We start from the raw sequence: 15574 nt of genomic DNA on the forward strand, positions 1-15574 counted from the left end.
CCCCCCGCGGCCCGAGCCCCCGCCGCGCCCTGCCCGTGCCTCCCCTCCGCGTGCGGGGCTTCTGGCCGCTGCTGACCGCGCTCTGCACCGCGCTCCTCTGCCTCTTCCAGGCGCTGCGCGGCAGCGCGGCCGGCGAGGGCGCGGGGGGCCCGGAGGACGCGGCGGCGGAGGCGGCGGGGTCCGGGGTGCCGCTGCTGAAGGGCTCGGCGCTGCTGCTGCTCGGCTGCCTGCTCGCCCGCTGCTACGGCTTGGCGGGCGGCGGCCCCCGGCGCGGCGGGGCGCGGTGCACGGCGGGGGCGCGGCGCGGAGCCCTGGAGCGGTTCCACGCGCGGCAGCTGCGGGTGTCGCCGCACGTGCTGGGGCACAGCAAGGCGCACGTGGGGCGGGTGGTGGCCGAGCTGGTGCGCGCCGCCAAGGCGCAGGGGCTGCAGCCTGGCCCGCTGGCTCTCAGCCTGCGCGGGGACTTCGTGCGCATCGGCAGCGCCTACGAGCAGCACAAGGTGCGCAGCCCCGACTGCTTCGACATCCTGGTGCCCCTGCGGCTGCCGCCGCACCTGGAGCCCCAGCCGCGCTGTGCTGACGGCCTGGGGCCATGCGGCGCCTTCGTCTGCGGCCTGCGGGCGAGGGACGGCTGGACACGACGCTGCCGTCCCTTTGCCGAGGGGTTCTGCGTGGAGCTGCAGGGCCGCAGCCACCTCTCCTCGGGGCTGGTGCTGCGCTGGTTCCAGGGCCATCTGCAGCGGTGCCTGGGAGCCGTGCGCTATCGGCTGCAGGAGCGGTGCCGCGTCAGCCTCTCGGCGTGCCCCGGGCAGCCGCCCACGCTGCACATCCTGCCCTGCTCCGACTATGTCTGCTGCCACATCTCCATGGCCGTGCGCCTCATCCCGGCCATCCCTCTCGGCGACGCGCTCTACCTCACAGCCCTGCCGCCCGAGGGCCCCCACGGCTCCCTGGCCCCCGAGGCGCTCTGGGGCCTCAACGCCTCGCGGCAGGAGCAGCGGCTGCTGGGCTGGCTGAAGGAGCAGGCCCCGGCCGCCTCCTGCCACCTCAAGTGCCTGCAGATCCTCAAGGGCCTGCGGGACCTGCGCCGGCACGGCCTGGAGGAGCCCTTCTGCTCGCAGTGGGGCCGAGTGCTCTCGTCCTACGTGCTGAAGACGGCCCTCTTCTCCCTGCTGCTGCGGGGGCCCTTGGACGCCTGGGATGAGCAGTTCCTGGTGGAGCGGCTGGAGGACCTGGTGCTGTACCTCAGGGACTGCCTGCGCAAGCAGGTGCTGATGGATTTCTTCCTGGGCAACACCAGCATCCCCGAGGCCGTGGCGCTGCCCCGGTTCCTCAAGGAAGCGGCCCCTGTGAACTTGCTGTCTGCCTTCGACGGGCCCACGCTGGACCTCGTAGCCTTCCAGCTGATCAGCACGTGGATCCAGGCCCCGCACATCATCAGGATGTACAGCAGCCCGCGGTACTGGCGCCCGGTGCCCGCCCCGTGCCGCCACATCGCTGAGGCCAAGCGGGAGCCGCCGGCGGGAGAGTGAGCTGGTGGCGGGAGAGCCGCTGGCACCGGGGCTCTGCCGGGGCTGCAGCAGCCCTCTGCCTGAGGGAGCTGGGACTGAGGAAATGTGCTTCTGTGGTTCTGTTCCTCGCCTGAGAAGAGCAGGCCAAGACTTAGCGAAATTGTGATTCTCATTCTCATGGGTTGTACGTGGGAAAATTTTGACTTTTCTGGGGAAACGCCTTAGTCCTCAAGTGTTGCCTTTGGTCGACAGTTTGCAAACTAAAAGGCTCAAACTGACATTTTTAGAAATCCTTGTTAGCTTCTTGTCTTAGTGGCAAAATAAGAGTTTTTTCTGAGATTTTCTTTTTATGATGTAAAATCCATGTGGGATTTAAAAATCTTCCAAGTGCAAACAGCACCTCCCCCATCCATCAACGTACCAAGATGTTCCTAAAATGTGATAAGCACTAGAGCATGGGTGTGGATCACAGTTTGAAATGCTCAATGCCATGCTTTAAATTTTCTGGGTAATCTAGCACATTGTGCTAAATAGAAGTGTAACACATGTTAATGTAAACTTGAGGGAAGAAGTGAAAATGCTCTGATAACAGGATGAAAATCCAATTTCATATTTGTGTTCAAGTGAAGGTTATACTGAAGGATTGAAATGCAGATAGAAGGAAACAGATAGCACTTTATTTTCACAAAGGCCTTATTTTTAGGATAATTGGCTGCACTAAATATTGCTATTGGGGAGGCATTAGTGTTTTGTTAAAGAATTGAATTATCCCAAGGAAAACCTCTTAAAGAAATACTCTGAAGTCCATTTGTTTGTGGGTTCGAGTTTTATTATTTGTTTCTGTATTCAAGTATTATTTCCTTAGAATATGCTTTACCTCAAGGACCAACAAGAAAGTAAGAAATTCTCTATTATATTTTGGAACAAACCTTAAACCAGTCCAAATCTCAGTGCCATAAGTTGACTGTGGCACCCTACTGCTCCCTGGTAGGAGTTTGGTGGGATTTTGGATAACTGCCTAACCAGTTGTGTTGATCGTGTCAGTGTTTCAACCAAATAATATTGATGGGATTTTCTAGTCTATACTATAGCAAATTGTTATTTTGTTATGGGGAGAAGAAAGTAAAATATTTCAGGGTACTTCAGAATTATTTAGCACTGATTTGTGGTACAGTAGCTGTCTTGGGCTACAGATTCTGGTGCCCTCTGAGTATAAATATCAGGCAAGTAATTGCCATTTTTTGTCTGGTTATGTCCCAGTTGCTGGAATAACCTGGTGAGTTGTGATGCAGCCAGGTTTGCAGGTGTCCTTAGCTACTACTGCAGGTGTGCCAAGGTGTCAGAAAATTCAGAAATTCAAATCGTTGGGTTTTTTTGGTCACGTGTTCAAGTATTTGATGTATTTAGTCCCAAAATGTGTTGCTAAATTGCTGGTGCTCAGGAAGCTAAGCATGTGCCTTACTATCTGCAGTGCTGTGTCCTGAGAGAGCACTCCCAAATTGTGAAGGACCAAGTGTAACTTCTGGGAAGCTTTAGGATAGCCTGAAGTAATTAACCTGCTCTTCCTCTCCCTGGTGTATTGGTGTGCCTTACTCACAGTTCTGTGCATCAGAACATGAAACAAACATTGTCAAAATCTCTGAAGCTTTATACAAATCTATTTTTCTAAACAGAAACACTCCCTAGGCAGATGTTTGCCTACTTCTATAACTGCTCTTGCAGTCATATTTTCAGGTAATTATGGCATAGGTCACACCCACAAGCTGGGTTATTTTTGTATTCGAAGCCCTGTGCTTCTTTCTGCAAATACAAATAGTGTATTTATAGGTAGTATTGATCAAATGTTCTTTGCACATGGTATTTAAGTCAGCTACATTGGTGTTTCTGGGTTGTTGTTTTTTTTTTCTTGTAGCAGACCATGATAAGTACTATTTTTGTAGGCTTGTGTTTCTTGGTATTTAAGGACAAGAAGAGATGGTGGAGAATGTAAATAGTTTAGAAAATGAAAGTTGGACTGAGGGGTGAGTGACAATGATGGTAAACTCTCAGTGAAGATGCACTGCAAACAAGCCAAAGGACATGGGGTAAAATTGGAGAACTATTGAAAGCAAGTGGATTTGGAGTGTAGGGTAAAGAGATTTAAGTGAGTTTTGTTTTGACAATATCTCCAAAGCAGTTGAGTCATTTTTGTAGGCTTGTGTTTCTTGGTATTTAAAATAAGATGCGGTTCTGCAATCAAAGCCATTGAATCTTTTGCCCAGAGAAGAACTAGATGGCCAGCCCAGGGTATTGTGGCTGCCTGAACTCTTGACATGAAGATCCTTGAGCTGTTAATTCTGGCATCATGATCACTTCAGTCAGCTGTCTGTCCGTTTATATCGCTGCAGCCCTGTCTCTGAAAATGGATCTTTTCTCTGGAAAGGGGTGTACATTTGTTTAGTATTGCCACAGTACATGGAAGCCTGTAATGGACTTGGTAAGGACTTCCTCACTAAAATGTAGTAAGGTCAGGAGGAGAGAGTTGCATTGGAAAATACAACAAGACAAGAAGGATGGTGGAGAATGTAAATAGTTTAGAAAATGAAAGTTGGACTGAGGGGTGAGTGACAATGATGGTAAACTCTCAGTGAAGATGCACTGCAAACAAGCCAAAGGACATGGGGTAAAATTGGAGAACTATTGAAAGCAAGTGGATTTGGAGTGTAGGGTAAAGAGATTTAAGTGAGTTTTGTTTTGACAATATCTCCAAAGCAGTTGAGTTTTCACCATCAGGGTGAAAAGTGAGGCAAACCCTCAGTTCATTAGCTATGCAGGTAGATCTTCAGTGCGAGTTTTTGCTCAGCAAGGCGTGCTTTGAGTTCATGGTGGAGAAAATGCATGTGTTTGCTTTCACCTTAAGCTTGGGTGAGCCTTCTTGAAGTGAGGGGGCATCCTGCCATGAGGCAATGTGTGTGCACTTGGTGGCTCAGGTGTACAACTGAGATATTAAATGTATTCCCCTTATCTGCTCTAAAGCATGCATTCATGAATAGGATTGATGAGAGGAGCTGACAGAAGTTGGGTTTTTGTGACAGCGTTCATCTTATTCCACAGAAACATGACAGCACTGGTGCCTGCTGTTGCTGGAGCTGTTTCAGGGCCTTATCTCCAGGGACAGGTACAGAGAGCTTGACCCATATGAGTAATCCTGTGGCCCTTTTGCCTTCTTCCTCCTCTCCCAGCCCATGGATACACAGCAAGGTTATGCTTACCTGTTTGCTAAGGCTGTAGCTGTTAAAATGTACCATGGATTCAGTAGGGTTGCCTGTGTGTGTGTGTAAACAGAAACACAAACACAGAAAAAAGAGAGCATGTTATTTAGCACTAACACAGGCTCTTGGCTCTCTTACCTGCAACCTAATTTTGCAAAGACTGTGCAAATGAAGTTGTTTTTATTGAATGTTGATTGGGAAGAGGAGTCACACCTGCAAGAGAATAAGTTAATTTACAGTCCCAACATTCATATACGTAATTTCATTTTGTGTTGAAAAATGCTCTCTTGTTTCTCAATGGTGTTATATTTTATCTGACCAAATATCTTGCAAACATTCCTTTTTTGATTTCAAATCTCTGTGGAGTAATGTAAATTTTAAGTATCTTTTTGTAATGGACATTCCTCGTACAACTATTTTTTGCTGGTTAATCATAAGACCAAAGAGGAAACTGAAGTGTTCAGCTGCTATTGTTTTGGTTTTTAAGTGCTTATAGGCTCAAAGTGTCAGCCCATTTTAATGAAACGTTTATAAATTCTTTTCCTATTTAATTCCAAAGTACATTTGCACTTTTATTGTTTCCATAAAATGTTGGTGGTTTTGTTTGACTATTTCACTGTAATAATAAACAACTGTGTTAAAGCTTCTGTGCCTCAAGATTTAAATTCTTTGTTGGCTTTTTTTTTCACTAACAGCTACCTGCAGGCACAGAACTGTAATTGGCAGGTTTATGTGCTCTTTAGGAGGATACTACTAAAGTGGCCAAATGATGGAAAAGCAGGAAGTCCATGCCTCGGGAGTTGTGCAGAGGGATGTGGAGGAGAGCCAGAAGGGAGAGTGGAGCAGGCACCCTCTGTGGTGGTGCTGACTTCTGAAATGGAGCACCTGGGCTTTGTGGTTGGCTTGCTCAGAGTTGTTTCCTTGGCTCCAGTATTGGGTTGCTGCAACTCTGCTCTTTCTGGTGCTTCATTCCACAGTATCTGTGAGATCCTTCAGCATGGCATGTCCAGACACGTCTCCGTGCCGAACCGTGTAGGTCAGGCTTTTATTAAAGGTGGGAGAAGTCCTGCTGAAGCCAGCAGGAGCTTTGTGGATGGGCCAGCAAATTACCTGGCCTTTATTAGTCTTTGTAAGATGCAAGAACTATACACATAGCTTTGCTGGTGTTCCCTATTAATGGAATAACAGCAAGACCCGGCGCTTTTAAATCATTGAATGAAAGCCAGGCTGGAAGTGGCTTTCTCCAGGTCTTTGTGTGCCTGCCTTTACCTTGCAGGAGCTGCTTCTGTGAGAGGGGCAGCAGTTGCTGGCACAGTGTGGCTAACGGGCTTCTTGCTGGCAAAGTCTGGGAAAATGTCAACATTTAGTGTCGACACTCAGACACCCAAGTTGGCATGATGAAAATGTATTTAGAGCTTCACCTCTAATAACATTATCTCTTATTCATGGCTTCCTTAAAAGCAATAGCCCTCTTCTGGTCTCCATTCAATCCTTGCTCTGAAGTTATTCTCTGTTTGAAGCCTGAGTTCCTATTCAACAGGAAAGAAACACAGTACTTTCCTTTTGTGATAAATCTGTTAACAAAAAATTAACTGGCCTGAGGACTTGCCTGCTGGGTGTTTAAAGAAAAGCCTGATTGCATCCAACACATTGGATAAATTGTTTAAAATCTTTCCATCCTTGTGCAAATACCTCCTTGTAATGCAGCCAAGGTCAGCAGTGAATTGCTGATTAAATACTGCTAATGCAAGTTAAAGCTGTCTGGAAGGGAAGGGAGTCTTATTTGTGCATCCCATTTTCATAAGACTCCAAAAGATTTCTGATACGAGAAATTTCCAGGCTGGTTTATTTCTTGTGTCACCTCTTTAAATGTATGCCTGGTGAGTCTTCCTGATGTAAGTGACATAATTTCAGTATCTGGCAAGAAGAGCAGCCAGCCCCACTTTTCTTGGGCTGACAGCACTGGGAAGCTGGTGGTTGAGAGAAGAATAAGGACTGGCACCCCTTAAAGCACAAGGATTGTCCTTCAGTGCTTGCTGATGCTTTGGAGCATGCTGCTGTGCTTGCTGGAGAAGCTGAAGGAGCTCCAGCCCTAAAATAAGCAGGATATGGAGGGCTGACCATGGATAGATCTGCCTGGGTTTCTCAAACAAGAGGTGGCTAATTAAGAGACTACCTCTGCTCTTGTGCATGTACCTTCAGTGTCCTATTTTAAATAAATAACCAAGAATTGGCTCATTTGCAGCTGCTTTCTAAGAGATCAGCAGCAGAGCTCTACAGGTAATGTGTGTTCTGTGTCTGTGAACAGCCTGTGGGTTCAAGTAACGATTTATATGCAAAACGCTTAAAGGTTGTTAGCAATGTGTGCATCAAATGTCATCGTGTACCAAGCTCTGTGTTAAGCCTTGGTTTTTTCCTTTTAAAGGATAGCAATGGTGATTCAGAGACTTAGAAGAATTCGGTGTATTCCAATGACAAGCTACTTTTCTTGACACCTCTGGGAGTTCCTCGCCCACCCCACCCAAAAAACCCCAAACCAAACCAACAAAAAAATGAAACACAAACACCCCCCAACAAAAAATAATAATAAAAAAACCCACCAAAACCACAAAAAAAAAAAAAAAAAAAAAAAAAAAAAAAAAAAAAAAAAAAGAAAAGAGGGACCAGATCTGCATAGAGAATACTCATTTCTCTGGGCTGGGCTGGATGTGACAAGGGTTTGGTAGTGATTTCATGGTACTTGTGATTGTCTGTTGGCTTTTATCTCTGCCACAAGGTAGCCATGATAATCGGGGTGCAGGGGAGGGATGCAAGGAAACGAGCATACAGGCTTGATGGAGATAGTGCTGGAAAGACTACAGCTATCAAATTAAAGAAGTTACCAAAAATTACCAAAAATTTATGATGGATTCCTAGGGGAGAAAGGGAGGGAGTTCCTTTGAGAAGTCTCACTGTACTGACTGAAAACAGCTGTAGAAACAGGAAGAACAGCAGCAAAGTTCAACCAATAACCCACTTCTCCCTGACAATTTCAGTCCAGTCCTTTTAGTTTCGAACAGGGGAGAAGAGAAACTTGGAGCTGAATTCACTGGCAAATCCATGTGTGTAGTCTTTCAGGGGAGGGCAACAGGGAGGGCAACTCTTGGCTCTCTCTTTCAGGGTTTAATCCTGTGCAAAATCAAAATGCTGAAATACAAAACTCCCATCGAGGGAGGGAGTGTTTGGGTGCAGTTTGCCAGTCTGTCTCCTGACGACAATCAGGGATCACTGGTTTTGAAGGCAAGTCAAAATTCAGTTGGATTTACACATGCTGGAAGCTGCTCTTGAGTTTTCCCATTCCTCCTGCTATGGCACAGGGAGCTGCTCTGCTGCCTGTGCGAGTGAAATGCCGGAGCAGCCGCTACAGAGGAAATGAGTCATTCCTCTATTTCTGTTGCAAAAGACTTCTCTGTGCTGTGCAATGCATTTAGGAATATATTCCTACTGCTTCTTGGAAGTTCTCCTAGGACCACGTTTAGGCATAGAAACATCAGCAAATGAACAGGCACATTACAGACTTTTTCTTCATTTAAGTTGGCTGTGCAGGCTTGGCTTTTACAGGAGGGATTTTCAGGAACCCTGAATTTTGTGCAGTTCTCACCTCTGGGTCTGTTTGCTGCCCAGGAGGTGACTCTATGGGGGTATGAGTGTGTCTCCTGAGCATCTCTTTTTGCCGTGTCCCGTGTGGAACTTGTTGAAGTGTGTTTCAAAAAAGAGAAACTTGCTAGTCATAGGGATTGTGAATCACGGGCACTTCTCCAAAAAATATTTCTGCGCAGAGCCTGTATGTTTTTCCCAGGAGCCACTTGAGCTCAGCAGTCATTCAGGCCCAACCAAAAGTAATGACATCTCCTGAATAGTAAAAGAAAAGGAGGAGTGGGGAGGAGAACAGCAGCAGTACACTCTGAGAAAGCACCAGGCCCATTTCTTGCCTTTTATTTCAGTGTGGTGTTTTGCAGAGCGCTGTGAACAGACACTGAACTGGGGCAGTGCCTCACTGGCACAGGATGGATGCTTGAGAAGCATCAGGCCTCGCTGTGTCCTCACTGCTGCACTGACGGATGGATGATTAAATAAAGTGAACTGGCACTCAGTTGTAACTTCTGCTGTGGGAACCCTGAAGATCTTGGTAAGAATTTGGCAAATTGTCCACTTTCAAATCTCTCAGGAGTCTGACTTGCTCAGGAATGAAGGAAGTCTTGGCCGGAGCTTTGCCTGTGCCTAAGGATGAGTTTTGTCTGACAGTCTGTTTATCTCTTGGCCCTTTGAGTGCTGCCTGCCTTGAAATGCAGACTCTTCAGATGTGCTGCACCTGGCTGGGGGCACCAGTTCCAGCAGAGCAGCAGCAATGCAACTTCACTGTGACATTAACCCCTTGCATTTTGCAAGTGCTTCTTAAAATGTTCCCACTTTCAGTTACATGGCACGATGAGTGCACGAGGGAAGGACAGAGGGAGACTGATAGCAAAACACACTGACTTCTGTGGTGTGCTCCTTGGAAATGCTATAAGTGCTTCAGGAAAGCATATAGATGTTGTGTGCAGAGCTTGTGTGCACAGCAGTGCTTTAAATTTGCCTCTTGAAAGGGTGTGTAGGGGCACATAACGAGCTTTTAACACTCAATTCCTCAAGGAAGAATTGTTATGGCCTTCCAAAACGATCCCTGTGTTAAGTGGCAATTAAGAACTAATATAATGAGATGCTGTTGGATGAGATTAGTATCTGACTTAGAATGGCAACGGAGACATCCGTGTAGATAAGCTGGAGGGGAGATGGTGGGAGGAAGGGGTGAGCAGGGAAGGCAGCAGGTCCACTGCAAGGAGGGACAGAGATCACCTTGGGGAACATGGTCACTACCTGGCTGGTCAGCAGAAGAGTCAGCCCTCAATGGAAAACATGGCAGTGTTTCTGAGGGAGAACCATGGGGTTTGCATGAACCTCTTCAGCCAAAGCTGTCAGGGCTTGTAACTCTTGTGGAAGGTGTGGTGTGAGCCCTGCTTCCTGCCTCTGGAATGCCAGCTGGTGAAAGTGCTGTTCACCTGTCTCTGGCAGCTGGAGGGACTGTGAAAAAGGGTCATTTCAGTGGTGAAATTTATCTCTTTGGCTGATAAAGACCTTCATAATGAGACTTTCACTTCAAAGGGCTCTGGCCATGCAGCAGTTTGAGTATCTGTTTGCCTGACTGCCACTGGAGTAGCTGTATGTGAAGTGCACAGGTATTTTATTTGTATAAAACCGCTCACTCTCAGAGGTCAGCAAACACAGCTATCCCAGAAACTTCCAAGTTGCAGAACATAGGGTTAATTTTGAGTGAATAAGTTGCTTCTCTGATTGAACACAGGACCCTGCACACAGCAGAGTATGCTGTCCTGACTGCTCGGGCACATCTTTGTCCCTCGAGAGCACCTGGGGCTTGTTTTCTGCAGATCTCCCTGGTCCAGGCTCACAGAGGGAGCAGGCCTTTGCAGTGAGGGGGGCAGCTGGATGCCTCTTTTCTCTGTCCTGCTCAATATTTTCATAACCTTTCAATGGCATCCCTGTGGAATGGGGACAAGATGGCAGTCACGTGCTGGCCACGGCCACTCCGGTTCTTCAGCGGGGGAGGAAGCTGGGATGAGATCAGATTTACTTGTGTCCCTTTTCTGCTTGGAGACTTATTTGTGTTGCTAACGAGGTCCCCAGTCCAATGCTGTAAAAGGGATGCTGCAGGGAGGAGGACAAGTAAGCTTCCTCCCTTGGGACAGGGCTAAAGCAGTCCTTGACTCACATAAACTGCTTTGCTGGGGCCAGTGGAAAGAGTCTGTCACCCGTCACGGCAGGTGACACGGACTGAGCTGTTGGCACAGTGGGATGACGTGCAGGGAGGGGCTGGACCCACACCAGGACATGGCTCAGGAGCAGGGACATCTTCCCTGACAGCATTGCTCCATCAGCTGCAAGTCACCGGGCACATTCTGGGGCAGGAATGTAACACACTGCTACCTAGGCAATGTAAGGAGCACCCCCAAGATCAAAAGTGTTCCCATCTGATCTGTAAGAGCAGGGTGTTCAGTCAGACACCCAGGGGAGCTCCCAGCAGCAGGGAAGAATGTTATCACCTGGATTTTAGCAGACTTTTGCATAGGAGCCTGGTTCAGTCTGCAGTGAAAACAGGTTTGCCTTCCAAGCTCGGCTCTGAGTGGCAGAGCACCGTGTGTGTTGCTGTGTGGGTAGTGATTTTGATTTCCATTAATGTCCAAATGAGAGATTCCTTGTAAGAAGGAAATTTTAATTTGGAAAGGACTCAGTTCCTTTATATTGGTTGCATTTAGTTGGATTTGCAGCCTCCTTCCTCAGCAGAGCTGTGTCCCACTGAAAACGCTGCAGGGTAAATGCATGGAATGGAGAGAAGGGAAACAGACAGGTAAAACCAGGGTCCTTTCAAGGCAGAAATGTTCAGGAATTCCATTTATTTCTCAGCTACAGCACTGCAGTGCTTTAGAATGCAAATTGCCCCTTTAGCCCACCAAGTCTAGCTCTACTGCACAGTACAGTATTTTGCACATCTGCTTAATGAGATGTGCAAAATGGGAAAACCAGATGTAATGGTCTCTGCTGCTGTGAGGAGACGACTGGAAACAGAACCTTTTGCCATAAAAACAGTCATGCCCTTCTGAACCTGTTGCGTTCTGAAGCTGTCTTGGGCATATTTTTGCAGATCATGATTTGGTATTTGCAGCTGAATGATCCTGAACATGGTCTTGTAGCTGTTCCTTTGCAGCTCAGAAGTGGGGTTTGCTGCTGTTGATATTGTTTTTTTCCAAAAAATTTAAGCAATCTCTATTTTTCTGTTTTGTTAATTTGTTTCATAATTTAAAAGCTTTTATCTTATGAGCTATATTTAAATGGTTTTGGATAACTTTTCCTGTATTCCACAGCTGCATGGCCCAGGGCTCAGTTATAAAGCCTTGCTGATTCAGTTGAAGCAATGTGCTTGACCACATCTGTTTCTGTGTTAATTTACATCTTTAAGCCACTGCTGGAAAGGAAAAACCTGTAAATTCTAATTCTTTCCCTGTCCACTTTCTAGGTTTGATGTAGTTTTTAATACTCCTATGAATATGAATTGTTACTTGCCAAATTAGTGTGAATTAAATGGGAAGAGTCATAGCACAGTTATTCAAACTACTTCCAGGGAATGAGACTGTTCTTCTAAAATAAGTAATCCACAAGTCTGTAACACAACCAAACCTCTCAGCATTTATTTTACAACTGTCCCTGGGTCTCAGAGAGATGATGTTGAGACAGAGCTTGCCTTATTCTATAAAATCCACACTCTGGCCTTTTTAGAAGATATTATCTTACTTTTTAAGGTGGGCACTGAAAGTATCTTGAGTACCTTTATCTGTAAAGTTGTGTCACCTTGAAGCCTAGGTTCTGTCCCCATTTGCAGAGCCCCTTCACCAGGATCACACTCAGTCCCCCAGGGCTTGGGAAGCCACATCTGCAGCTCCCACCCAGCTCCTCTTGGTAGAAATGACTCTCATTCCACTGAGTTTGTCTTCCTGAGAAACAGGGACACTGCTTGGCTTCACACTGATGTTCCCTGTTTCTCAGTCATTAAATAGAAAAAAAATGTGAAGCAGAAATTTACTTCTAAAATAGAGCTGTCTTCCTTAGGAATTTTCTTCAGTGGGGACTGTGAGATATTCTCTCTGTAATGATTTATATTACAAAAATAGCTCTGTCCTATGTCTGCAAACAGTTAGAAATGTGAGCCTGGAAAAGCAATCTAGCAGCTAACTCCTCAGCCCTACAGCTTAAATAAACCAGTCATAAACAAAATGAATTACAAAAGCAACTGAAGAACTAAACTTCCCCATAAATACAATGTTCACTCCTCGGAAGTCTGAAAATACTCTAGGCTTTTTAGCCTGACCCAAAGCCTGCTGTATCCAGGATTTTTCTCCCCTCAAAGCAGGGAGTGAGTTGCGGAGCAGCAGTCTCAGTGGCCGTGCCTCTCCCGTGCTGGGGCTGTGCCGAGCCGGGGGACCCCGAGCCACAGGTCACAGCTGCCATCTCCACTGCAAAATGAGGTCTTTGAAAGAGCACGGCCTCAAATTCGTATTTATCCACCTGAGCCAGCAGCCACCGTGCCCCTTCAGCAGCTCTGCTGGTGGCAGTGGCTCACACGAGTGACACTGCGTGAAGCCACCCCAGCGCTGGAATGGAGCATGGCCTCACCGGGGGTGACAGCTTCCTCCAGGGACGGCTTTGCTTCGAGCAGGAACTCGGACTGGAGTGCTCGCTGCGCTAACACACGGTGCTTGCTTCCTCGGAGCCTGCATGCCCTTTGGCTGTGGTTTTTATCTCTGTTTGCTATTGAAAAAGCTTTAGCAGATTATGCTGTGTCATTCAGTTCCCTGCCAGGGTGTATGTTAGAGAAACTATGAAGTGTGTGAGTGCAAAAAAAAAGTAGCTGTAATTTTTTGTGTCACAGGCAAGGTCATTATAAATTATATGAGGCAATGAGGATGTGAGGATCTTAGATCAAATTTAACTGCTTTATCTGGAGACTTAAGAAAAGAGAAAAATGTGCTTTTTACTGATATTACCAATTAGGGAGCTGCCAGGTGGCCATTTAATAACCCAGATGTGCTGCAGGATGCAGCATCAGCAGAGGCTGTCTGTGCAGTGAAGCAGAGGAGACTTTTCCAGGGCACAGCACCAGGCAGTTCCTCCTGGCTACGGGTGTGACTTGGGACAGGCAGATGTGACAAGGAGGGGAGCCCGGGGTGGGAAATGCCAATCCATAAAGGGATAAGAGCTTTGGAAAATTGCAGAGAAGGAGGAGGGAAATGCAATGAAACCTACAGAGCAGCTGGCCCCTGGCAATGGTGTCCTGACTCCACATCACACAGATGCACGGGTGTCTGTGGTGCTGGTGGGCTGATTTAGAGGCAGCTGAGACCAAAGGCTGGGTGACTCATGGAAATGGGCTGTAGCACCTTCCCCTTTTGTCACTAGTTGGAATCTGTGTCTGTCACACTGATGTCAGCCCAGTTCCTGCTGGAAACTGCATCATCACTGGCACAAGATCAGCTGCTGTGACTCTCTCATGCCTCAAGGGACCAGAGCCTGAGACAGAGGCGCTGGAGCCCAGGCTGCTTGCTGATCCCTGAAGTACACCAGGAATGATGTAGGAGAAGGGGGTAACCTTTCACTACAGACTAAGCTGTCTGGGCATGATGCCCAGTGAGAATTTGGGAGAAAGGATGGAAGGGAACAGCACGTGAGCCTGGGAGGCAGCCAGCAGGGTTGAGCTTGCAGCTTTGCCATCAGCAGGAAGCACAGAGCTCAGCTCAGCTCTCTTCAGGCACACCCTGCCACTGCTCCTGCCACGGAGTCAGTCATAGAGCTAGAATAAATACAGGTCCCTGTGGCAAAGCCAAAGCTAATCCTTGCTGCTGACAGACTGGGAGGGGGGACCTCTCCTGGGTTGTAGGAAGCACTCCTGCTCCTGGTTGCCCAGACCTTCTTGAATAAAACCTCCTGGACTTGCCTCTTCAGAGTACAAACCCAAGGCAGAAAAAAAGCCTCAAAATCACACAAGGAAAGAAACTGCATTTCCATGAAGCCAGTAAACAGACAAATGTTGCTAGAGATGGTTCTGAAGAGTTAATTGCAGGTACCTTTATTGGAGGGATGCTGCTGCAAGGAAATGAAGTCAATTCTGTAACGACAAGAGAAGCTGGACCTTTATCAGCTGCCAACAGCAGTGGGGAAGCACCAGCTACAGTGGCTTGCCATTTATAAAAACATCTGGAAATAAGAAGCTTATTTTTTGGCAGAGTGGTAGCTGGCTATTCCAGCAGGCTCAAGTGGTGATAATAAGGATTTGGCAAAAGAACAGCAGAGGAAGACACCGAACCTTACTTTGTATAGCCTCTGTTCTTGCTTGCCCCTTGCAGCAGAAAGCACTGTCAACTGCTTCAGTAGGATTTCACCTTACCTTGTATAGCCTCTGTTCTTCTTGCTTGCCCCTTGCAGCAGAAAGCACTGTCAACTGCTTCAGTAGGATTCAATGAAAATGCTCTGAAATAGCCATCAGATTGCCTTCCTTTGCTTTCTTTATTTTTTCAGTGATGCTCTTTTCTCTTAACTTTAAGGCACAAAGAGGCTGAAAGTCTTTGGGCAGGTTTGGGCATGGCATGGCACTTTTTGAATACCAACATCCCTGGTTTGGTTTGTCTGAGAAGCTGCTGAACTGATTTGCTGTGCTGGAGGTAGATTTTGCTGCTTGCTGGGCTGGTTGTAACGACTCGAGTGCGTGCTTTGGATGTAGCTGATGTTATTCCCAGTGTGCATTAGTAAGAATAGAAATCTGCCATAAAATCATGTTCTGCAAAAGCAGTATTCATTTCCTAGTTTTCTGCTTAAAAAATTCTGCGTTTGCAAGCCTCGCCATCTGCATCACAGCCATTACATGTGGGAAGTATGGAATGTGTCTTATCACACACAGCGTGCACAGCAAAGGACATCCAAAGGTTATGTTGTCATCATGTCAAATGGATCTGTTTATTCTGAGTGCTGTAGAAGCAGAGCTTAATCAGAGCATCAGCCATATGCAGATTTGAAATTAGATTTTACAATAACCACCTGTCTACTGTTTTGAATCCTTGTCATATTCCTTGGGTTAGAGCTATGCTTGCTTAGTGAATGTGTGTGCTGGGAGAAAATAACCTAAAAGCCTTCATGCCATGATGTGAAAAGCTCTAAATGCATGTATATGTA

General features: G+C 47.2%; 1 protein-coding gene across 1 annotated transcript in view; it reads left to right on the forward strand.

The window, feature by feature from the left end:
• The window catches only part of ITPRIPL2 (ITPRIP like 2), a 3997-nt gene extending 555 nt beyond the window's left edge, over positions 1-3442 (forward strand). The window contains exon 3 of the mRNA XM_041462184.1: positions 17-3442. Coding sequence (XP_041318118.1) covers positions 17-1532 — 1516 coding nt within the window. The 3' untranslated portion in view covers positions 1533-3442. The remainder of the gene's footprint in view (positions 1-16) is intronic.
• The last annotated feature ends 12132 nt before the right edge of the window (positions 3443-15574 follow it).

Source organism: Pyrgilauda ruficollis, unplaced genomic scaffold (assembly GCF_017590135.1).
Source record: "Pyrgilauda ruficollis isolate IOZ18807 unplaced genomic scaffold, ASM1759013v1 scaffold16, whole genome shotgun sequence".
In the NCBI taxonomy this organism is placed as follows: Eukaryota; Metazoa; Chordata; class Aves; order Passeriformes; family Passeridae; genus Pyrgilauda; species Pyrgilauda ruficollis.